Source organism: Nylanderia fulva, unplaced genomic scaffold, assembly GCF_048542155.1.
Source record: "Nylanderia fulva isolate GAGA-0341 unplaced genomic scaffold, ASM4854215v1 Scaffold2, whole genome shotgun sequence".
NCBI lineage: Eukaryota > Metazoa > Arthropoda > Insecta > Hymenoptera > Formicidae > Nylanderia > Nylanderia fulva.
The window spans coordinates 257,868-285,166 of NW_028190263.1; the positions used below are offsets into that span (position 1 = coordinate 257,868).

General features: G+C 30.9%; 1 protein-coding gene and 2 non-coding genes across 6 annotated transcripts in view; all 3 read right to left on the reverse strand.

The window, feature by feature from the left end:
• Positions 1 to 1,655: 1,655 nt before the first annotated feature.
• Positions 1,656 to 27,299, reverse strand: part of Nrx-1 (neurexin 1) — a 240,332-nt gene continuing 214,688 nt past the window's right edge. For 3 of the 4 annotated variants that reach the window (XM_029321266.2, XM_085482216.1, XM_029321264.2), the window contains 5 exons: positions 17,690 to 17,931; positions 17,463 to 17,586; positions 14,590 to 14,763; positions 12,343 to 12,502; positions 1,656 to 11,690 (listed from right to left, as the gene is read on the reverse strand). In XM_029321266.2, coding sequence (XP_029177099.2) covers positions 11,267 to 11,690; positions 12,343 to 12,502; positions 14,590 to 14,763; positions 17,463 to 17,586; positions 17,690 to 17,931 — 1,124 coding nt within the window. In that variant the 3' untranslated portion in view covers positions 1,656 to 11,266. The remainder of the gene's footprint in view (positions 11,691 to 12,342; positions 12,503 to 14,589; positions 14,764 to 17,462; positions 17,587 to 17,689; positions 17,932 to 27,299) is intronic. The other variant, XM_029321265.2, reaches the window with a different exon arrangement.
• LOC114945402 (U6atac minor spliceosomal RNA) lies at positions 15,965 to 16,071 on the reverse strand. Its single transcript, XR_003822389.2, has one exon. It is a non-coding gene; the product is annotated as a U6atac minor spliceosomal RNA (small nuclear RNA).
• Positions 18,560 to 18,751, reverse strand: LOC114945400 (U2 spliceosomal RNA). Its single transcript, XR_003822387.1, has one exon. It is a non-coding gene; the product is annotated as a U2 spliceosomal RNA (small nuclear RNA).

Genomic DNA, 27,299 nt, shown 5'->3' on the forward strand with positions numbered 1-27,299 from the left:
AAAGGAATAGAAAAGGATGCATTTAGTGAGTCGATGTATCTCTCTTTCTCTCTCTCTCTCTCTCTCTCGCTTTTCATTGAGTAGAGCAAGAGCGACTCTGGTTATTTCTGAATGATTTTACGCGAATTATTTAGATCAGAGAATTTGAGATGTCGTCGATATATCGTGAGACGTGTCACGTGGATTATAATTAATCTATTTTGTAATGATTTTTTATTGTACTATAAAAATTGAATGATTACGATTTATGAACTATCTATTAATTTCACGCGAATTATATTTAACTCTGATAATACCGACGTTATACATCCAAATTCGCAATATTTGTTTAAAGATTAAATCTTCCAAATTTTTTTTACGAGAATAAGACGCTTATGATTATTTCTCGATAACTTTACGCGGATTAATTAATACAAATATGCTAAGAACTTTTGTCCATTACTTGCAATCTCTATTTTCATTCTAAAAATAGCGGTTTTAATGTTTATCTACACATACACAATTATTGTGTATATGTATAAACGCTCTTGTATTTATAAAATAACATTATTAATGTGATTTCGTCACATTAATAATAACGTTATTTTATAAATACAAGAGCGAGATTATTTATTGTTAATGTATATACAATTATATTTGTCGATTAAGTTTTATATATAATTATATGACAAGTTGCAATGTTGAAAACGAATTAATAAAATACGCATTTATACAATTACCACCTTTATTTCAATCGAATAATCAAAATTGCTCTGAAAAATAATTGCAACTTTACGCGTCGAATCCATGCAGATTGACAAGGGACAAAATTGTTTTTACTCTTTAAACAATAAATAGTATAACGCACTCATTAATAATCAAACAAATTGTAATTGCATCGCCGTATTTATAATTGAATTAATGAAATCGGTGCGATTGACATTGTGCAATATTTATGATATATAGTATTTATGCTATTTAAACAATGATTTTCATATTATGCACCTGTTTGCATATATTGCACAGTGTTTCAGAGAAATATGTAACAAGTTTTAACGAGTATTATATTTCAGGTGTTGCAACATTCATTTATGAATTACTTATATATAAATATTAAAAATCTAAAACTTTTTTAACAGAAAACAAAAAAATATTATTTTCTACAAGAATCTTCCGATCAAAATATCTGCGCTTGCATTAGATTCGCACGTCTGTACGCGTCTGCTGTGCTGCACGGCTCTGCACGCTGCACGACGAAAGCAACTCATCTCTTTCTATCCTTTCTGTCAGATTAATACACCCCATACATTCATCACGCTGCGCGGCTCGCGCGAGACTAATTCCCGTGCGGGGTATCGCGAGCGCGGGCCCGATGGTCACATGACCAGTAGTCACATGATCACTGGTCATGTGATCACTGGTCATGTGACCATCGGGCCCGCGCTCGCGATACCCCGCACAGGAATTAGTCTCGCGCGAGCCGCGCAACGTGATAGATATATGGGGTATAGAAATGCTCTCTGTTCAGAAAAACATGTATTTTTAATGATATACTCATTAATATCTCACAAGAGACTGAAATATTCCGTAGCAGCTAAAATTAAAGAAGAACTATTTTTAATAAATTAATGTGTTTCGTGTAAACAAAAAGGATACGCCAAAAGGGATTAAACGAATTTCTCGTGCACACAGTTTCAATACTTTATTCATATAATTTCTTAGTTACGGCATTATTCCTATATATTTACAATGTCCTCGATTTCAGGAAATCTTTTGTAATGCGTCAGTGCGCGCACTACGGTACATACTCACATATGCGTGTGTATCTGCTCTCTTTTCCTTTTATACGTGAAAATGTATCGTCTTTGAAGCTGATGAAAACACTATTTCAATATTTAACTGATATGACGAACTCGTTTCTAAACTTCCTCTCAATGTCACGCGATCATGGATCTCTTATAATAATACGAATGCATTAAATCCTACCGCTTTCCCTACTATAAAATTGCATAAATATAAAAAAATAGTCGTTTTACTCAGCTCCGAGTATCTTTTTGCAACTGTAAACTATATACCGGGCGAAATAATAAACACGTAATTACACGATTATGCGAGGCCCAGCTTAAGATATACATCGCTTAAGAATGCAAATGCTAACGAAACGAGACTCTCATCTGCTTGCCTTAACGTGTAAAAAATCTAAATGCACCACGTACACTTATCCCATATTTTATCCCGTTTGTATCTATATTTCATATAATCTGGAACAGACGGGCTGATTTCGATCTTACGAAACGGTGTTAACGCAATGGCACTTCTCGTGTTGCATAGAAAAAATGAACTGTCGCGATTGATTCTATCGATACTTTATAGCCGGAATATTCATCAGACATCAAATATAAGAGATAGAAGAATTTACGAGAAATGAAGAAATCCCTTCATGGCTCGTAAATTCAATTTTCGATAATACATGCGTAAAATTCACATGCAATTTTGAATATCACCCTTTCGTCCGATCTTTCTTTTCCTTTTTTTTTTTTTTTTGACAATTATTATACTTGCAGTGCCAATTTACATAACACTCGATTCGCTTGATAGCAAATTTTCGCTGATCAGCCTTTTGCTTGCGCGTGTATACATCTCTATTGTACATACACGTGTCGTAGAAATTCGTAGTCAACAGGCAACAAAAGTGTGTCTGCTCCTGTAGAACTTCGCGCAGGATTCACTTATACCTAACACGTCTCCCTTAGCTTATTCTTCCTCTTCCGTTTCCATCTCTCTTCATCTCGCCCTTCCAATACGAAGATAGTTTACTATCTATCTATAGTGCATTCATATGTGTACACGACTGTACAATGTAAAATATAATTCCATCTAACTATAGCAACTCTAGATACAGCTGTATAAGTATGAGCATTTATCTTTGTCGTTTTTTTGCTCTTATTTCGGGTATATTTTTCAGATTGTTTGTTAAATAATGTTGACATTTCGGTAACTTTTTATGCGCTTTGCTATATCAACGATAAATAAATATGCATTTCTACGCCAATCTTTCTATATATCGTCGAGAGAAGATTCTTACCTCTTTTTATATATATTTATCAAATGCTGCAGCAATTTGTTTATAATTATATATGTGTAAAGTATTACTCTCATTAACTCCAATCGTGCATTCAATTTAAAATTATCCTTAAAATAAAAAAAATGTATAAAAAAAACACATTTTGTATTCTATATGAATATAATTCCCATAAATGTAAGAATATTTTTTCTTATAAATAGTAATGTGTGTGTGAGAATAATTCTTTGAAATTTTTTATAATAGCAATCTCATACTCTGCGCTCAACAACTTGCTGTAATATTTAATATACGAACAGAGCTTTGAAATGCATATTTGTTTTGTTATATAAATGCTATAGCAAAGTTGCGATTATAAAACTCGTGATTAATTCTCGTGTGACTTGATATTTCCGTTTTTTTTTCACGATTTTATGTAATCGCAAAATTTTCAGCTCTCTTGTCGCAATACGAATAATCGATAGCTTATAGGTGAAGCATTCGCTAGAGCCGTCAATATTCGAGCAACTTGCCATTTTAAATATTTGCAATACAAACATAAGTCAATAATATAAATAACATGCATCACGTATGTAATATAAATAATGCTAGTAATAACAGTACTTAAAGAGCAAACAATTTAAATTAACATTATAATAATAATAATATATCTCGATTAAATATCTTAATTAACACAATATTAATCTAATAATTATAGTATTCCATAATTTTTCATAGCATAATATTTTTTCACATTTATTTACAATTTCTCTTTTTGACTAACATATATAATATCTTAAGGAGTTCGTTATAAAAAAACATTGCTATAAATAATTATTTTTAACAATAAGTTGTTAAAAATAGTTAAATAAGTTTTTGTATTTATTTCTATATTTAGTTTTTTAATATCTGGACACGTGTAATTATCATTATACTTTTTATATTTAAACTTAGAAATTCTGAATTTATTTACTTTGTTAAATTGAAAAATGCTCTCTATTTAATGCCTTTTCTGTTGTGCTTTTAAGAAACGCGTTTATAATATTCCAAGTTCTAAATATGTACTTAGATGGAAGCTCTCCACTTTTTGTTCATAATTTTCAGCATTACAAGTATAATTCTTCTAACACGTGTAACTATTTTGTGTATAGTATTTTCTTCTTTAAACGACTTCTACATTTGTTTGTCAAAAATACAAGTAAACGAAGAAATACATTATTCAAGAGAAGACATAAATAATAATGGAGTTATAGTTTTCAGATATATTAATCTCGAATAAATTCGACTGCTCCAGCGTTCATCCACGACATGTTTTGAAATTCGATATAGTGTATAGTTAGTTAATAGAGTAACATTGTTCACTAAATATATCTTTATAGAAGTTAATTTAGTTTAATATAAACGTTAGTCATCAGAATACATCGAAGGATATGCAGAGAGAGAATCGAAGGGCAGTGATAACAATATGTTTAAGTTTCTGTTGTATAGGCGCCTTTCCATTAAAGAAAGAGATCAGAAGAAGGAAAGGTTTTGATAATATAATCGTTATGAAGGTATTCTTATTTTTGTTCTGCCATAGAAAGAAGATTCTAATCTAATAGACAATTTTCGTTTTATAATATCGGGAAATATCGGGGTCTAAAGCCAGATTATATCGAAGACGATCATAAAGAAACGTTTTTACAAGAATATCGTTGTTATCGATACATCGTTAAAACTGCCCACGCATGCAAGGTTCAGCCCCATATAAGTATTATATACAAAATTCACACATTATTTTGCTTATTCATAGCCTATGAATAATTTTGAAAGGTAGGATGACAGATGAATAATTGCGAGGCTGGCGAAGATGAGAGAGTTCAAATTTATTAATTTATTGTGTCTTGTTAAGCGTAAAACTGATCCATGCGAAATGGATCGCGATGATTGAACATGGCACTTTTTGCCTGAATAATGGATCCGAACTCTGTAATTAAAAATTAAAAAAGTTTTATGCGATGTATCAACTTGTACGATTGTGCACGTAGCTCATTTTATCACTGAATTTATTTCGCCTTGTTAAAGAGAATTTACTTATCTTGACTAAAGATACGAATTTGAAAATTGAATCCAATTGAAATTTGGTGAATTAACATTCTCAATCTTGTCGTAATCTGCAATTTAAGTTAAAAAGCTAAACAAACTTAGAATCTTAGAATATTACTTAAAAGAAGAATCAAATTTCTAAAAAAAATTGCGATCAAAATATATATATATATATATATATATATATTTAATCATTGCTAATAATTAGTGAGTAATCAATTTTATGAAGCCTTGATTAACTTTAACTCTGATCGCGTTAATTTTCTTTCCCTGAGGATAATTGTTATTTCGAGATACGTATACTATCGACTCGTGATTTATTAATGATCTTTATATGAAAAGAGAAGCAATGTGAATAAATATAAGAGAGAAAAGTTAGAGATAGAAAACTATCGGATACCAGCAATTAGAATTTCGTAAAACAATGGCGCATAAAATGAAGAATGATTCATTCGTAGGAAATGCATTATAAAAGATGAATCGCGATTTATAAAATATGCGAAAGTATTTATAATAATCGGACGTTTTTTCCTTCATCTTCGATTAATCGCCGAGGGAGACACTTGACCAGCGATGTGTAAAATACTATTTCCATTCTCAAATATTAGTAGCTACATTTTTCATTATTTATGCCTGTCGATTTATATTTTTATTATCATCAATTATTTAAAATATCAGAGATATTTCAAGAGTGTAATATAGTGTAATCCGTCTCTATTATTTATATAAAAAATAATTCTCACAAAAAAATTCCCATTAGATTTCTACATTAATAATTGTTTTTAAATGATTATACTGATAATTTTTAGAAGATATTAGTTTTTTTAATATAATAGATATTAATAATGATTATATAATCTCATTAGGTATGATAAGTTTTTTCTGAAACCTAATCCGCACTTGAGGAATCAACCATTTCGCGAATATATATTAAAAACTATCTTTTTTTGTAGAAAATTTGATAAATTTTATTCATAAATTAAAATATTTAAAGATAAAAGAAATATTATAGAAATTATATAAGCCTTTTTTATAAAATTGAGAAATATTTAATTATCTACATTAAAATAATTTGTATTTAAATATATCTGCAAATTATCGTAAATTATATTAAATAATGTGTAGCAATAATCACACAAAATCACATTATTTATCTAGAAATGTTTTTCTATTAGTAGAATATTGTGAGAAATATTTAAGATGTTTTCGTTAAGATGTTATTTGTTTTTCAACCCTCGTGATAATTTACTCATCTCTGGCGTGGATGTATATTTATAATCTGCACACGCTCTCCCTTTTTATTTGTCCACTAAAGGTATGTTTTTTTAGTATTTTTCATACTCTTTATACATTGTTTTTACAGTTAAAATAAAAGAAAACAGATGTAAAGGGCATAGTTAAAAAGGACGCGATGAATTGTTACGAGACAAGATTACTCGGATTCTTGATAAATTGTAATCGAGCGGAAGCATCAATTTAGAAACTAATTGAATTGCTGTGCTTTAAATTAGCTTAAACGCTAAGCCCCGTTTTATTATTTATTGCTTCTTTTTTTGCGACAAGTTTCTTTTTGTCGCGTCTTCGTGTCGCGCGGCTAAATTACTATTAACTGTATTAATTGTCACTTACATTAAAATAGTAACAATATATATCTATCCATTCTTTATTTTGTGACAATTATCGTACAAATTATGGAAAAGTTAAAATAAATGTAATAAATTATTTGAAAACTTGTCCCATATTTTAATTTAATTATCAATCCCTTTTCTATATTATATAATTATATTTTGTGTTAAGTTGCAAATAAAGATAATCTATAGTTATTTTAAATAATTTAATTTAATAAAATAGTTAACTATTTACTTTTTCTCTAAATTTTGTTCATAATTCAATATCGTTTGATCCTGCAAACGAAACGTCTATTCCATAATAATAAATAAATAACATTGTAAATTACTTTACTTTGCAAATTTACATAATGTGTTATTTTTGATAAATTATAAATTATTTTTGTGAACTATAAGCATTATCTCCATTAATTATATCAAAGATCAACTACATTAATATAACAATAAGTTAATAATAATTGGACGAATTATATTTTGTTTTAGTCTATATTCCATTGCTCTCATAAATAATTTTGGAAATTGTTAATAATATGTATATTGAATCGTTTTTGATTACTGATCAATTACGTTAATGTAACCTAGTATATTGGGGGATAATAAATTTTCAAATTTTTAATATATTTCGTTTAACTTTAGCTTCAATCAAATAGTTTTAAAAGATCTTTATTATCATCAATTACGTCAATGATTAACTTTGTTAATAATAATACTAAGTTAACAACATACAGCTATATATACAGGATATTCCAAGGTATTGTTATGTCTTCTATAAATTCTTTCTTCTCAGTCTGAAATCTATCGATTTTTAGTAGAAATGATGTGTATTTTAATTTAATTTAATGTAATTTAATAATTAACTTTTTATAACTTTATAATGTCAGGATGTTCAAAATATAAAAGTTTGCACAAGAACTAAACTTTTATTTTACTAAATTTTATCAAACTGATTTTGATTAAATATATGATTGAAAAATATAATATATAAAGTTAAATACTTACAAAATAGGTATGGCATTTAATTAAATTTCCACTAAAAAAAGATAGATTTAGAATTTATCAAGGAATTTATAGATGAGGAAAAATACCTGATACCTAAAGCCATCCCGTAAAAACGAGCGTATCGCGAATTTCAATCATGAGGAGACAATGCAACTTTTGGTAAAAACGATTCGGTGCACTTGTGTATCGTCGTGCAATTAATGCTCGACATTATTATACGACGGTCAAACGTTATCTAAATCGTACCGGCAATACTGCATTCACACCCTGTATTTAAGTATAAGCATATTTGCGTATGCTATAAATCAACACTATTCGTTAAATTTTTCTCTCAGATTACTTACAGATACTTTCCATACGTATAAGAGTCACTTAGGTCACTTAAAACAAATTTCGATTAACTTAATTGGAGCAGTTAACAATTTATCAAATAATCTCTGCATTTTAATTGAAATTAACATTTTGTAAATTATTTGGAACACGAAAAAATAGATTAAATAAGAAATGACATATGATATTATTTACAATTATATATAGCTCGAAATTTTGCTATAGGCAACTCTGTCAATTAATTATATATGTATATATAGTTACTGATTAAGTTAATTGAAATTTAATCAAAGTAACCTTTAGATACAATTTCACGTAAAACATTCGACTATGCAATATGATTGAATGAGGAATACCAATCATATTTATTAGCTCAATAATACATGTACATACAATTTTGTTATTTAAACTATGTTTAATATTAATTATTGAAATTAGTAAAAATAAAATCAATGAGTGTAAAGTGCGGAAATTTCTAAGTCTTTCTGGATAGATTCGGAAATGCAATCAGTTACAAAACAATAAAGATAGTATTAAATAATAATCTCGTTTTCTTTACTTTATTAATTCTTTGTAAAATTAATAATTATTTATGATTTATGATTTATGATTTATATTAAAAAGCATACTTATCAAAAGAGAGAGAAGTTAAGCGATTAAATGGTTTCAAAGATTATGTATTTATGAATTGTGTCATTTGACTTTGTACTAAGCAACCTATTTTTCTTGCAGGATATATTTATATCTTTTTTAATATAAAAACAAGTATCAAAAAAATTTATTATTGATTTCTTATTAAAGAAATAAGGATTTTCCTTGTAAGACAAATCTTATGTTTAAGATTCTAAAAACACAACTATTTTTATAATAATTAGACTGCCAAGATTATGTCATTATTATTTAATTAAAAATCAATTTTTTAAATTTGTAAATAGATATTCACGATGTATAATTTTTATGATAAATTTAAACGTTTTGATATTCCTCATTAATATATTTCACACTCGAGTTTTTAGTTGAAACTCTTATGTGTTGCGTGTCTTTCGTTCAAAACAGACTTTGATAAAATCTATTTAATTTGTCAAACAATTTTTCGACGTATAACATAATCAATAAATATATATATGCGTGTATGTATATGTATGTGTGTGTATGTGTACATATGTGTGTGTGTCATATACATATATATATATTTTTTGCTTTTCTATACAACAATGAATGTGTGAATAGGACAGAATAAGATCATTAGATCATGACATTTTCGTCCCTAACATTTCACTTCCAACATCTTGTTTTTACGAAGAGCGTGTCGAGAATAGAATGCATTTCAAATTTTTGCTATTAGAAACATTACACATATGTGTATAAATAAAGTGTATAATACTTAGAAATTCCGTTTATTATTACATCGAATTGTCGAAATTCCATTACGAAATATCACATTTTATAGTTTTATCACTTAATTTAGTTTAATGTATTTATATTAATTTTTTAAACAAAAACATAATTTTTTACCGTAACATTGTATAATGTTTCTGTGAAAATCCTGGCTTTATATTTTGAATCTAAATAAATAGTATTTATATTTTTTGTATATATTATATATATATATTGAACAAAAATAAATAAATTAATATAAAATATATAAATAAAATATAAAATATATTCTTTGCTTTAACAGATTAATTCTTCTAGAATTTTATAACAGCTATAAATCTTATAGAAATAAGTAATAGGAAACACACACATTTCATGCTCAATTTTTAAAATTTCTTACTCGGAATATTGTTACTTTATCTAAAAGATCATACAACTCACTCAAATAATACAGCTTATCGGCTAATTCTTAACAAATAGATATACACATAAAACTGTGCTATATAACTATAATAGAAATTAATATATATGTTCCTCGACGCGTTCTGAACAATGATTTAATGGCGTGCTCATAATAGAGGATGTTGGAAGTAAAATCCGCAAAACAATACATAAATAACTTATAGTAGCGGTGCAAGTTGCTTCCTTTAATCACTGCTAATATCACCTTCAATGTTCCTTTCTTTAATTAATTAATTCCTACATTTAATTCCACGATCTTCACGTTTATTTCGTCCTCTTTATTTCTCTTCGGAAAGTCATTTTAAATAGAGGCAAGAGTCACCTTATATAATGAACAATGTCTTGCTCGCAGATTTCTCGTTTGCTGCGAAATGTCCTTCTATCTGCCTTTAATTTATAAATACGAATCAAAGGATCGAGCAGCATCGCAAACGTCATTCGATTGTGACTCGACAAAATCTGCGACAAATGAAAATGAAGAAGAGATCCTTTCTCAAGATTTTTTACGATCGATACTCGGGTCCTGTCCTAATTTTATCCTGAGATTTCGCGTCGATGAAACAAGAGAAGCAAACGGTGCTAGATCGTTGATCGATATTTTATATGTTTTATTGACAGCTCTTCCAAGATTTGATCTGCCTTAATTTGCATTAGAATTAATTGGCATTTTGTAAATTATTACCGATGCTTCGTTATGCTTTCGTCGAAGAACGAATACGTCCTTTCGTCTGGGCATACGATCTATCGAGCCCAATTTTAAAGCAAGTCTTTAAGAAATGCATTTTACCCCAAATACTTAACCTCGATCACCGATCAATCTCTCGTGCGCATTAGATCCTTCCCGGGATCGTCGCACGAGGGTATAAAAGGATTTTCAAGTACGAAAGAGGATGTTTCTTCAAACATGCCTTTCAACTATTTCCGGGATCGCACGCGCGAATTGTTTCGTCGAGCATCTCAGAAATCTCACGAGGCATCTCCGTAAAAATTGTCTACTGCAATAAGCACAGGAAGATTTGCAGAAGGTGCCGCGAGTTTGCGCGTGCACCGACCCTCGGAATAGATCCTTCAAATTCGGGATTCGCGAGACTCCGTTTACTATTACAGTTGTGAAGCAGGAAAGGATTCTCTCTTCGATAGTGCTCGATCAGCCCTCTCGTATTTTTTATTTTTTTTTATTTTTTTTTTATTTTTTGCACACTCGCGACACTAACGAGGATTATTTCGCTACGCTCTTTTTGGCAGAGGGATGTCCCTCTCGATTCACGATCTTTCCCAACGATAAAGGATGACGAAAGACGTGAGCGTGATATATTCGGATACGCAAAGCAATGTTTTTTTTTTTTTACACGTACCACTCTTTAATGTCTATCAGTTCTCGTTTCTTATTAGGTTTGCTGCCGTTGGCGCCGTTCTTCAGGGCGCCGTTGAAGGGCTGACCGGAGCCCGCGGCACCCAGGAGGGCCGCGTTCGGGTCTTGGCAGAATGTCTTCGTCTCGTCCACCTTGTAGCTGGTTTCCGGCCGATTCTTGAACTTGAGGATTATCAATATGATGAGGACTATCGCTATCAGCGCGGCGGCTATGATGCCGATTATGAGCGCGGCATTCTCGGCCGCCTCGGAAGTGATTCGCTTATTGTTGTTGTTATTCTTGGGCGGAGTGGGCAACGGCGGATACATGGGTGGAGGAGGCGGTGGCGGCGGTTCCGTCATCTCCGTCGTGGTTGACTGCGTCGTCACGGTTGTCGACCGGTGCGTCACGACGCTGCTGCAAGGTGTAATCAAAATCATTTTGTTAAATCATTGATTGTTTAATCGTTGCGCGTCCAACTAATCATTTATAGGGGTAAATCGACGACGTGGAACATTCGATATCGATTTTTTTTTTTTATTATTAGACGCACCGAATAGCTATGCATGGTCATGGCTTGCAAGATATTGTTTTTATTCCAGAAATTTTATGCATAATAATGTTTCGCACGCGTTCTCTGTGATATTTAATTTTTGATTAAATGTTCATTTTCTTTATATATTAAGAGCGGTCATTTTAATTTTAAATAATAATAATAAATGTGTTTAAATAAGATTCATAACATTTTTTCTCTAAAATTCATGCTATCAATTGAAGTCTCCGCTTCATTTATTTATACAATATATCATAGATTTTTTTTATTGAAAAATAATTTCACTATAGCACAACATCTATATACCAAAAATCCTTTCTCACACAAATATATTGTGCCAATAATTAATAATGCAGATAATACGATACGTTCCACGTGCGTCTTGTAGCTCCAAGTGTAAAATGCACGCAGTCGGGCGATTTCGCGTTTACAAAACGTGCATGTATAATTGTTAATCGATATATACGAATAATCAACAATTATAATAGAAACGTTATCGCTGACAGACGCACGCACCTGCCATGGCTGGTCTCGAGGTCTGTAGTTGACACATTGTATTGGACGGAGACGGTGACGACGTCGCGGCTCAACGTTGTCGACGACGCCGAGGATGTCTGCGTGCTGGTATGGCTCGTCGAGTATTCGCGAGGCGTCGTGTACGTCACCGAGCTGATGTCTGCGACGGATGAAAAAAAAAAAAGAGTGCGTTAGAGGGGTTGCGTTTCACCCTTGTATCGCGTCCGCGATTCGCGCGGAGGGGATGATCGTTCGAGGGAGAACGAGAAGGGTAGGAAGGTAAAAGGGATGGACGAAACGTGGAGGCGGCACAATATTTACGCGTGCGTAGGCCGGCAATATTCACGCGTGCGTAAGCAGGAACGTTGCGAAACGAATGGTCCCGAGGGTACCAGGACCGTATATATTTTGCATATACGAGGGACGCCCACGTTAAGTAACGCAATACGTTTAGCCAGTCTCGTTAGGTATAAATAGTATTTTACATTTTGTTCCAGCTCGCAAGTTATGTACAAATTCGAGAGATGCTAAACATCGTCACAGCGATAAACTCTTATAAACGAAACGTCTGTGAATTTCCACAATCAGTAGGAAGTAGTTAAATTTCTTTAAACCTAATATACAGGGTGTCTGACATGGTGTCACACCGGAAATATACAATTTTTCTCAGCAAAAATATCGAGGCATCAATAATTTTCGAGTTATAAGCGATTGAAAATAAAGGATTTTTCGCAAACTAAGCTCTACAGAGAGCATGGTTTCTTAAATATTTATATATTTAATTTTGTATTTTCCAATCAAAAATAACTTGTAACAAGATTATTAGATTTATAAGATATTTTTCTCAACAACGTTAAGTCTTTTATACGCGTGCTAAAAAGAAATTATGACAAACATTTTTTGTCTATATAACAGATAAGCTTCTTATGAAAATGTTCCATTATTTCAGATATCAAACGTGAGGGAAAAATTTTTAATTTTAAATACGTTCTTATAGGTGTTTCGTGCTTGACTTCCACGCAGTTTCCTCTTACACAATTATACAGATTGTAATAGACATACTCTTTTACAATCACGCATGAGAGAAATTTCAATTGTGCAGGTAGATATATGCAACACACTTTAACTTGGATATCAAACGCGAGAAAATGTCTCGGAGTTTAAATACGCTTTTATATGGCTGTATGGCTCGGATTAAATTAAGGACAGTATCTCGTTTCATGCTACGACGGGGTGAACATTGCTACTGAAAAGAATCTCGCTCCAGGGGTAGTAGAATAGTGCTATTTTCACAGTAGGCGACGATAGGTACGCGCGTCATGGAAAATCGTCAGGACGCCCACGTTGTAGTCTCGTAATGAGAAGAATTTTTCATTTAAAACTGATGGACAAGAACAGTAAGATCGATCGATGCTTTCGCGACAATTAATTTATCCTTGTATTCGTTTTCGCGATTATTGGATTAAATTTTTTAATTTTAAAATATTCCATTTTGTCTTCCATTTATTTAATCATAACAATTTGAGGAGGGTGGAATATTTATTAAAAAAAAAAAAAAAAAACGGTATATTCTAGTGGATTTGACATTTTTATGGACATATGTAATATATAGCTTTGATCTAAGTAAAATATCTATAATAATTGTTTTGAATTTGAGCGACAGAGAAAATAATGTTCTTAACATCATCTTTTCAATCATATTAAAACTATTAAGACTATTAAAATGTGTATACCAAAAACTGTGCAAAGCGATGATTTGTTTGATAATTTTCGAGATAGAGCAATAATATTATCTTACATTCAGAATTTTCCAAATATATTTAGAGAAAAAATAGTTCTTTCCATCTCGAAAGATTTTCATTATGGTATTTGTTAAATCTTCCATTTATGCAAAAGTTTTAATTTTTATATTATCATCTTACATATATGTATAGCTTATTTCTACAAACTGTATTAATGCACATTGATTAAAAAAATAGAGATTATGAAAGCTCATTATAAAAAACTTCTCATAACACATATCTTTCATTATTTAAATATATGCAGATTTAAAGCTGTTGGTGAGAGAAATAAGCTCTTTATTATATATAATAGTAATATCACCTTTAGATTTAAATTACGATTGAGATTAAAATTGCAGAAAAATTCGAGACATTTCGAGACAATTCGAGCATTTTGCTTTGTGATATAAATCTTATGAAGGGAAATGTGTTAGAAATATAATGAACGATGTTCTGGAATACGGACCGGTAGCCGAGGTGACAAAAATCTCTTCCGTTGTTCTGGAATCGCCTGAGCCTTCTTCGCAGTCTTCTTCATCGTCACACGATGGACGCTCTTGAATATTTTCCTTGTGATGTTTTGGCCTTAATGTCGTCGGCGATCGCGTGGGTGCCACGTATACTGGCGTGATGATGTCATCTAGAAATAGAATAGCGTGTAATTATCAAGACTGTGAATGTATGCGTACAATATAGTATGCAATTCAGTTATCGTTCGATATAAAATTTCCCATCATATAGCATTCAATATTCACGTAACAAAAAATATAATTATACCAATTTTCTTATGCAATTATTCTGACGTAATTTGCGTTTCTTCTCTTTCATAAATATTAAATAATAATTAAAGATATATAATGATTATCGATTTTTTCACAAATAAGAGATTATATAACATGTGTGTATGTAATCGATTAATATAAATTCTTTCGAGAAATAAATTCAAATCGAATCGCACAGAAATATTTCGTGCGAAGCAATCGGCTGTTTGATTATCATGTCTCATTAAGGTGACGTTATAAAGTTAGTTTTTAGTCAGTCGAAGAAGATTTTGGAGCGGGACCTCAGTTCGTTGCAAGAGGTTCGCTGGAAGGTGAAAGGAGGGGCTGCTGCCAGGCTTATCTCCAGCTGGCGATCCTAAATATGTAAATGAATCGAAGATACAACCGGGCGAGCATGAAGACGAAAAGGTGGCATGCCATGCGATATGTGCGTGCCTTGTGCGTGTGTGTATGTGTGCGTATATGTGTGTATGCGAGCATACGCATGTTGGAAGGGAGGAATCGATGTACAGTGATCTCTAAAATTAAGAGGAATCTTGAGAACAGGATACTTTATATTCTCTCTTATACAGTTTTCGTCAATATTTTAAACATATTTCTCATCTTTTAAACATAATTTTTTTTTTTAAATATTTAATTAAAATAACTTGAAAGTTAACTTTTAAAATGTACTTACAAAAAAAAAACTATATATGTGTATATACAATTATTTTATTAATCAAGAAATTTATGTAACTAATAGTTTATTTTATCTCTTGTTCCATATGATAATATAGATTTTTATTATTTCTTTTTATAATATTTATAAATCTGTTGATGCTAATGTAACGAAATATTCTAAATATAATTATTCTCAAGTATATTTTTCTAATATATGTCGAATAATCTACACATTTTTCATAATTTCTCAATCGTATAAACATTATTATTGATAACACGTGTGATAAATAATTAGTAAGATAAAGTAAAAAAATTTATCTGAAAAAATAAGAAATAAAAAAATATGTTTTATAATTAAATAAATTTCATATAATTAAACAAATTTATTATATTGTATCAAAAAATGTGGTGGTAAGAGTCGCCAAATGACGACAGTGCCTTACCAGTACATATGTTGTCCATCCTAGTCTAGGGGAGTGCTAAACATCTCTCCTTTCATACAACACGCTTGCAATCAATAGTCGCGCTCTTATATATGAAGCAAGTGGTTCACGAGCGCTCTCGAGAAAGCTGTTTTTCGCTAATAATTTCTAAACTAACAATTTTATTGCGAAACTATAAAGGAAAATATAATTGTACAAATTCTAATGCATCTTTTTACATAAATTTATGTATACATTTGTTATGATCAAAATTATCAAAGTGGTTTAATGAGCTATAATTATAACTTAAAAATAATGTTGTATGTACTCATTAAATTTATTTTGCTGTGTCCTCTACATTACTAGAAAAAAAAAATTAAGAACACGTCCCATTAAAAAAAAAAAAATTATGAAACAAATTGTTCGGCTAATTTTTATTATTGCAATTTGTCGGTTAAAAGAAATAATAAATTTCTGTTCATGATAATTTTTGTTTGATTATTGTAAGTGCCTTAAAAATCGTGGCTACCGTTAAAGAATCATCTTGTAATTAAAACTATACATTTTAGTTTAATTTCTCAAATTCAATTTTTATATTTTGCTTATAGACTTTAATGTGTGGAACTGTTCATGATATTTTTTATTCTAATTAACCGAAAATTTCAACTTATCTGTAAAACTGAATATAGAGAAAATGATGTTTATGTAATAGATTAATAATAAATATATTAAACATGTTTTTTTATATGAGACTTTTTTATAAAGATATTGATTAAAGATAAAAATAAAATTGTAGCATATAATTTGGAATAGAATATTTGTGTATAACGTGTGACATAAACTTGCAGTAAAATATATTTCTTTTATAAAAAATATATTATTTACACATACGTATACACATATAGGTTTTTTTATATATGATGTGTATTATGTATGTGTGTGATATATATGAAAACATATTTTTACATGCATACATTATAAAATATAATTATAGAAAAGAGAAAAGAGGATGAGAAATACTAAAATAAATTTAAGTTAAAACAGCATAAGTGATGGAAATGAACAACTGGAAGATATACGTGTATATGTATATATGTCAATGTCAAAAAATATAAGATTTAAAAATTGAAAGAAATGAAAAAATAAAAATAAATATATAAAAAATGCATATGTGTATATTTATGGATCGACGAGACCGATGCTATATTTTTTTATGAGACATATCTGAGAAGAAAAATGTTTACTGTGCTCACAGATATATTAACTATTATAACTATTGACAAAAAACTTTCTCATATGTGAAGAGAGTCTGCAGATATAAACTATTATATCGATAAAAATATTCGAAAGATTAATGGCATTCATTGATACGCGAGATGTTACAAGACAGACGCAAGTGGATAAAAAATTCCCTTGTAAGGAGAAGAACGTGCAGAACGGATTTATTTATTACTTCCCTCAGAAATGTTACTTACACTTACCGGAACCAGACTCGTAGATTGGGGTGCACTCCTCGTCTTCGTCATCGCCGGCGCAACCACTTCCGGCGCCGGAGAATATAAGATCATCTACGACGCCGGGAAAACCGGATGCAGGTGTCTATAAATACATATAAAATTATGTAATAATGTCATTGAGATTACTTAGGAAATTACTGATGATATAATTATTATATATATAAATTATTGAAGAGATTTACTACCTGTTGCATTCTTTGCAACGGTGCGGCACGATCGAGGAGACTTCCGGCCGGCAAGAGCTGCACGTCTCCTCTAACTGTAACTTTACCATCTTTGGCTGCTGCCAGCTCTAAGATTCTCGCACCATTAACGACCAGACCGGCTATTATCCCCAGAAATGGTCGCTCTACTCTGCCCTTGCTGCGATTCCATCGACCGCCTACTTGGATAGTAGATTGGCTGTTGAACACTGACAGTTGGTGACCTGTCGAGATATAACAATTTTTAATTATTTTCATTGAACTTTATCTTATTTTTTAATTATCGTGAATTTTTTATTAAAGTTGGAATTTTATATATTAAAGATAATTAATTCTCTTTTTATTTTTCTTTCTTCTTTCTCTCTTCTCTTATAATTTGACAAAAATGATTTTAAATGAGGAATAAAATTTATTTATTTTGTTTTTATTATTAAATCGAAATTTTTTTTTTGAGATAGATTCTTTGTTGTAATTTTATAAATATCCTGTTTTAAACATGTTTGATTGATTAATTCAGCAAATGTCGAAACATTTTGAGAAAAATCTTGTAACGAATTTGTTTAAATATAATGCTTCTGCGCACATCACACATAAAATATGAATATCATATTTGAACCTTTTAAGGAAAAATATATTTTCTTTTCTCTCTTTCTCAGTTATAAAATATGTGTGATAATTTAGTTTAACATACGAAAAACACATTTTATCATGTGATTAAATTAGTTGATCTTTATGTTACTTTGCCACTCTCACACTCAGAGTAATTCTGTCCAAAAATTAAAAATGACAAACTCAACTAATTATTTAGTTAAAGTTACAAGAAGAAATTTGTAATTATTATGTTTGAAATAATTTATGAGAGCCAATCCCGACGTTACTGCAATGTCAGGTCGACCCGGGCAAGGTTGGAGCAAGCTCCATGTTCTCGCCTTTGTTCAAAAATCGCAATTAATATTCTGATCCCCTATGGGGATGTATCAGATATTAAGCTGATAAGAACAGATACTACACATTTGATCTTAGCTCAAAGAGCCGAGAAGCGATACCAGTTTGCCCTGCCATACGCTTTATATACAGCTTCAACGGAATGTTGAATACGAGAAACTACGTGGAAAATACGCCGCGTAGTGATGAACGAAGTAACTATCCAATAAGATCGATTCGACTGTCTCTGTGTATGAATTACAATTCCCTTTTTCATTTATACTTGAGAGTACATATGCAATTTTATATTTATTTACATAATATGTTTTATATGTATAATATGATATAATACTTTAAACTTGACTAATATTTTTGACAGTCATCAGCTGATTTGTGTCAAAAAATATTAATCGAGAAGTAAAGTATTACAATATATTATTTACAACATATTACTATTTTAATATTTTCAACATATTATTATTTTAAAATTTAATTAGCAAATTAACGCTTTATTAATATTTTTTGACAGAAATCAGCTGATTAAAGCGTTGATTTACTAATTAAATTCTTAAATAATACTATATACTTTTAAAAATTAAAATAATAATATGTTTTTAATAATGTGTTATAGTTTTTTAAACTCGATTAATATTTTTGACAGTCATCAGCTGATATCTGTAAAAAATTATTCGAGTTTAAAGTATTATAACATATTATTTACATTATTATTTTAATATCTATAACATATTTTCTTTTTAAAATTGTATTAATAAATTAACGCTTTTCATCAGCTGATTTCTGTCAAAAAATATTAATGAAGTGTAAATAAACTTTATATTATTTTTTAAAAAATATTTTTGACAGCGATCAACTGATTTCTGTCAAAGACATGTTTAAGTTTGATAGTTGACACTCGCGCTGGTCGGGCATAGTCAATCCACCAGCATGGCATAAAAATGCAGCTGGTACACCCGACCCAACAGCATCTCTTTATATATAAGAGACCAAGCGATGACATGCAGATGATATGCTGTCACGTGGATATGACAGGGCGTCCCGAATTAGCTTGCTCGGCCAAGCTGCTCGAGTTCTTTCTCGTATCGAGATAAGGATGTCATTGACGCCGCATTCCGATCTGAAGAAGTCCAATAAACTGTATCACTTTACTAGGAAAGCATAAGTACACTGGGTGTGGTCCTGCACATGCCGGTTAACACCGGTCGAATAAGTGCCGAGCCGAATCTAAAAGTGGAACCACAATCCTCGTTCTTGTCGAGAATTCACAATTAGCAATCGTACAGTCAAATCATAATAATATCGCTATTTATTTTATATTAATATCCTATTTTAATATTCTGACTTTAATATTTCATTTAAAAAAATTTTTGTAAAAAAGGGATACATGATGTTAATAATTGTGTAAAGAAATACACAGAACGTTGTTGTCTATAACTATAAAGAATATAAAAAACTTAATTTATAAATAATATACGTTATGTAATACATATATGATAAAATATGTTCTAAAATTAACGAAGATACATTTTAGTTTGATATGTATTCGAAGTTCGGGAACACAAAACTCTGAGAACTTTGAAGTGTAATTAGCTCTTTCATGACATAATCTAAATTGATAAGTAAACTGACAGGGAAGTGTGATGCACTGGGAGGTGCCAAATCCGAAAGTGGATTAAACTGTCATGCTTATGATTAGACAAGCACATTCGGCTAAAATGAATTAAAAGATGAAAATGTGTCTCAAGTTCTTAATCTTTGCATATCGATTTTGCAAGTATATATTATAAATCTTCTATATTTCTATGCATACATATATAGGTCCTAAATTTCCTGAATTTGTTCGTTTTAATTTAAACGAATAAAAAATTTGTATTTTTATGTATAATTAATTGTTTGTTATTATTAATTTGTGTTATCAATATTTAAATGTATAACAAAATTGTTTAGCGATATTAATAAATGATCTCAACAATTAAACAGAATACAAAATAAGAGTATACATTGTAGCAAGGGATATTAATGAAACCTCTAGGAATAAATAAAATAAATGTATTTCAATCAGAATTATAGATGAAAAAAAGGGGGGAAAACCATTTTATTTATAAATATATTATAATTTAAATTTTTAGATCGGGTGGACAAACAGAATCGCGTAATCAAAGTTGGAATCGATCCCTTCGAATTTTTATTCGAAAAAGCCGAATTTGAAACGAGTCCCACGGATGCGCGTTGGGAACCGTCTGGTTTCACATCGGTTTTACGGTGAGAACGGAGAGTGCTGGGTATGGGAAACATCGATGATTCCCAGGCGATGGTAGCAACGTTTCTCTCGCATACGACGTGAACAGCGAACGTAAACGCGTCGCACGTGCACGTGTATATTTAAAAGGACCGGCTCGCCCGGTTATAGTACGAGGCAAATGCGAAAACTGCAGACTCGTTTCGATCGTTGTCAAGCCATTAATTTTATATTATCTTGTTGATTTAATTTTTTCAAATTTATACAAAAAATATCACAGTTTATTCTTATTTGTTCTCTCAAATCGATAAAATGTATGCAATGTAATATACAATTAAGATAAACAGTTTCGTGTTGCTTATATCCTAATTAAATATTTATCAAGTATAAAAATGCATAGCAAACGTATAAAAATAATAAAAGCTGAATTGCGAATTAAATTCGCACAGTGTGAATTCGTATACTTTATTATTGATGAAGTGCATCAATCAAATGCAAGATTTGTCTCGATCGTCTTTGATTAGTAGTAGCACGTTATCACTGCATCAGAATTAATTACTGCCGAGCCATTAATCACATCTTCATTTATGTACCGGTTGACGATGAATAATGAGCCAGGAAAAGCATTTTCGTACACATTCGCGCGCTAAGCTAACGAGACTCGGTTAATTACAGATTTTAAAGTCTTTCAAGATTAGAAAATTCTTGTCGTTTTATGCAATTGTGCCAAAACACACACAATGCACTCTATAATTCCTTACAATTTTTAAAATCAACTCGGAATAAAAAATTATATATATTTTTATTATTTAATTTTGCTGGAGTTTTTTTATAGATTTTTTTTACACAAGAATTTCCAAACTTCTATATATTGTATAGATATAAAAGATCTTTCCTTGTTTTGATGCTTCAATCTCCGCCTAACAAAAGCAATAAGGAGACGCTGCGGGAATCGGCCGTTCTCGACCGGTCGTCGAGAATCCTGTCTGGTAGGTTTAGAACGACCTTCAGATTCCAAGGCTGTTCCTAGCACACGAGTGCAGCTTAGGCCAACTGCCATCTCAAGATGTTTGCCTGGTTCTTCTAAACATGTAACTTAGAATGATGCTAACCTGTCTGCGACGATACGAGCTTATTATCGTCAAATACGTTATATAATACGTTATTATTGGCACATACACATTTTTTAGCGTGCAGAAGACCAAAATTTCAGACAAAAGACGTTTGTACGTTCGTATTTTATTTTTTTATGCATTACAGGCCGCGAGTAATTAAAATTTGATAAAGGCATTTATTCGTTTGAAGAGAATTTAACATATATTGAACTTTAAAAAAATGTTTTATGCGAGCATATATGCGTAAAATAATAGTAAGAGCACGTTTAGTAAATAATATCTCAAAACCAATTATTTCCTAAATAAAATTTATTTAAATTTCATGTTATTATGTCAGATTTTAATTAAAAAAGTATATATATATTTTTTTAAAAACGCGTTGAATAAAATAAATCTGTGTTAAAAATATATTTTAATTAGTTTTAAGATTCATATAAAAAAAAAATTAACTTGTTATTGTAGAGTCCGTAAGCTTGTCATATGTCTCTCAGACTGTTTCATATTAGCGTAGGTGTGGTCGGGACCATAAAATCGATGTCAGATTTAAATCGGGATCCAAAAAAAGGTTTCTAGAGGCAAAGAATTCCGAAATCGTGAGAAAAGAGTCTCATAGTACGGTTTCGGTATAACGCTCGTTCCGTTGGTTTTTCCCATGACGCCGACATAAAAAATAATAAGATTTCGGAGGCGCAACGCAACGGTCAGAGTCGAGCGTGAGAAGATGTTAAACTTGGGGCTGAAATCGTCGTTCCTTGTAGCAGGCATGTATGAACATGCAGGAGCAATTCTCGCATCGTGTCCTTTAAAAGGTTCTTTAGGCATTTAAATTAAGCCTTTAAACTACAAATGTCGTATATAGAATGACTCGTTATCACTAATGATAATCCAGGAAGACAAATCGCACGCATGGAATAAAATTCTGTCCCAAAATCTAATACTTTTCTTTTGTCATTAAAAAAATATAATATAAATTATTTAAAATTACAATAATAAATAATTATACAATCCCATTAACAAGGTACCATCGATAATGCATGCATTGCTCCGTAAAAATAATTGCGAGAATTAAATTCTAGAGAAGAAGAAATTTGCTATTTAAGTTCGACTTATATGCAAGAAGTTTCTTTCATAGTACTAATTTTTTTAATTTTTTTCTGGACATATGATATACACAGGTTTCGAAACCTGTCGTGACTTCGATCGATGTAAAATAGGCGTGTGACAATTCGAGAACATATTTGTACCCTTCGCGCACAGCGAGAATCTCGAGAGAACAACGCGCTCTTCCTGCGTTTTCTCACGAATTCCAGACCCAAGCTGATTCCCACAGGCTGATCGCAGCAACGTGGGACAAATTGTCCCCGGGGCCAGCCAAGCGATCTGGTTCGGTAGTAGGCTTGTAGACGAGCGAAAGAGTTTCGCGGCGAATTCGCAGCTTGCGTGTTGTTCTTATTTATCGAATAAATTGGGCTGATTCGGAGATGGAATGGAAAGAAGAGAGACGAGACTTGCATCCAACGACGCATATCTATTTGTTTACGCAAGCTGTAAGAATATTTTTCCTGAACCGAGGATCGTCATTCGGCGATGATACAATCGACTGTTTCGAACCGTACAATTAGAAGTCAGAAAGGAATCATGATAAGGGTCAAGTTTTACGACGGGGCATTCAATTCGAGAGGTCGGCGATCTTCGACACGGGGGGTTAAACGGCTTAAAATGACCAGTACTCGGACGGAGAAGAGATGAAAAAGGAAGACGGTGGGAGGAAGATAAAGCAACATCCTGGGACAAGGCTGCCTCTTCTTAAGCCAATTAAATTGTTCCCACGGGATCGCACCGTGGGAGAGTCTCTCCAGGAACGCGAGAACGCGAGACTCGGGATTGCCAGGACTTCATCCGCTTTCAGAAAGTCTCCTCTCGGATCTGAATACTTTATTTACTTGAGAATATCAATTATTTTTCTGGTCTCGTGTTAAATATTAGCTAATTAATTAATTGTGCTTCTTTTTTGGTATATTCCTTTGACTTATTGTGGAAATTTATTAATCCAGAAATTAATTGTATCTTATTTTTTAAATATAGAAATAATTTGTAGATAAATATCGATAATTTTTGTCAAATAAGAAATATAATTTGTAAGTATACAAAATGTATAAATGAAATATTTAAGAAATAATAAAAAAATTAAATTATAGTATGTACGGTACACATATTCTGTTAAGAAAATTTATAATGAAAGAATATTATATTTCTTTCCCTCTTATTAAATTTTATTACATATTTTTTCAATCTGCTAAACGGTGCGTTCTTTCCCACAAATGTACACATACAATACTGTATATTTTCTTAGATTTTTTAAAAACCCTGCAGTTCCTGTATTCAAGCAACAGACATGCACGTGTGCATTCTCGCTGCGTTTTACTACGCGAGGGAATGCCATTCTCAGCAGGCATTTAAAAATAATCTATCGGATCGTGCGACTCGATCGACCGAAGAAAATCATTTACTATTCTTACCACGACCCTCTCTCTTTCTCTTCTCTTTCGCCGCTCCTCTTTTCATCTCTTTCTCTCTCTCCTCCTCTCTGTGCTGGTCTTTCTCTTCCTTTCTACCTCGTTCTCTTTTTTTTACATGCCTATACCGAGGCACACATAAAGGAAGGGAAGGAGTCGCCTGCGTGAGAACCTGAAGAGGGCTCGTGGGAAAACCACGAAGGCGCGTGGCGCTTCTCTTACCAGGGCATCATGAGAATCCTACAGGTACCATGAGTACTCTCGATGTTTTTTAAATCATTCATTCATCCCCTTACTTGCCATCTGTCATTGAGCAGGTGAAATTAAATGGACGGATAAATAGAAGAGGGTATGTTTCGTTGGGAAAGACGAAGCTATCAGAATCCTTCGATCAATTCTGTTTGCTTGCGTATGTAAACATAATATTTTATTATATATATTATAATTTCATCATTAATACTATCTGTAATATTTCTGTTAAATTTCAAGTGATAATGATCGTATAATCGTTATCATAAAATCCAACGTATGAGAAAATATATACGGCTTTATTATTCTACAAGCTAATAAGTTAGAGTTTAACATTAATTAAGGATTGATTTGCATGTATATTTTTATTGCAGTGTATATTTCCAATGCAAACATTATTCCTTTAATTTGAAAACCTTTAAATTGACGATTTTTAATTATTTGATAGATTCTATAATGTATATAAAATACAGTAAGAATAGTTGTAAGAGAAAACGATCTTTTTATATTTATAGTGGAGAATCATCCATAAAAAAGTAAAATACAAATTCTCAACATCACCGATTTAAATAAGCAGTTAATCATTTTTTTCTAAAATGTTCTTTTAAATTAGAAATAAAAAATTGGAATAAAATATAGTAATTTTAATGATTAATTAGTATATGAAATAAATTAAATATCAAAATTTTACAACGCACATCGATATTTTAGTGTAAAATGTGAGTATCAATATGTTATATTCAAAATATGAATATCAATAATTACAAATATAATTAAAATGTATCATTTCAGATAAATTTCTTCCTTACATATTTTTTCCTACTTTTTACATATGCAAATGGACGGAAGGTGCTCCAGTATTTTTAAACGGATATCTTGTATATTCCAATGAGCAGGACAGAAGGAAAGACAGAAGGTTTCGATATCTTCCATGGGACGACAACTCTTAATAATAATATGATGTAATATTGTGATCGGTCAATATAGCACGAGTCAAGAAAAGAAGTGCGCTAACGACCGCTACTCATTATATTGCTGTAATTCATTGAGAGGCGTGAAAAAGCGTTGTAAATATAAATTAGTATAAGATTTTCTATCAGGCTAGCAGAAACATCAAAGCGGTTCACGAAATGCGACCTTGACCAAGCCCTAAATGCTTGAAGAAAATGATAAAACTGCTACGTTACAAAAGATGTTTTTTATAAGGCTTTTTTAGCAGGATATCTTTTTCTTTCTTATTTAACATTTACATTGGCACATGTTATTTGCATATAAATGCAGATGTACATATATCAAGATATATGAGATACTTGTTCACATATATCTTTATTTTATCTTCTATTTTTTCACGTAGCTTTTGTCGTGCGCATTCTGATAAAAGCATACAAAAAGATTCTAACAATCAGCTATTATTCACAAGTAAAAAAACGAGTGCGTTTTTAATGGACTAAATATAAATATTGATTCGATAAATATTTAAAATCAACAAAAAATATCAAATAAAAATAAATTCTTCAATTTTAATTCATAATTCTGATTCGCGATCATATGGTATTTTGCATAACGCTGCACTATATGTCAGAATCGGGACGTCTCTGTTAAAGTTCCTCCATCGCTCCTTCTATTAGGTAGGCATGCCATCGAGAAAGCAACGGTGTCTAGAATTCACCCACGCATTATAGCAACATGATCGTGTGAGGCCGAAACATTATTTATTTTGTAGCGGCATTTGTATGCTACGTGTTGTCAAGTTACGTCTAATATTAAAACGCGTCGATAATGACATCGTTAATGACATATTTAGGGCTGAATTGAGGCGTGAAGAACATTGTAAACACGAATTAATCGAACACCCAGTACCAGGAGGTCAGAAAATACTAGGAACATCGTGTCTGAAAAGAGATACGATGCGTGTCAAAGAAGACGTGAATTTTCGGCAACTACTCCGAATTCTTCTCTATATGACGATTCTGTCGCTAATTTTGATCTCATTATTTTTTTTTCTCACTTATTATTCTTATTTAAGCTTGTCATATTACACGAGAATATATAAAATGTAAACAAATGTAAAAAAAAAAAAAAGAAAACCAAGAAGATAAAAATTTTTTTCAACCATGTCATACGTATGAAAATAAAGAGGAAAGTAAATATTTAGAAAAAGCTCCCGTTTTAATTAGAAGCGTTAGTAATTCGCTTATTTTATTAAACTTTGTTAACATTTCGTTGTTGTGCTTCTCACAAACTGTATATAATTGCTTTGTGGCTTTAGATTAGTCATATTTCACGAGTTTATTATTTTGATTAATTTACTTTTCAGAGACTATATATGCTTACAATATATTTATATTTTTGCTTTTCATATAATAGAAATTTATTTAATATTAATTTAATTTTATCTTTGATACATAAAAATTAGATACCACATATTTTGATGTAATGAATTTTATCTTATATATTAATAGCTCAGAAAAATTTGTAATTGTTCAGTAATTTTTACATGCATGGAAAATTTAATCTCTTGCAATTTACTA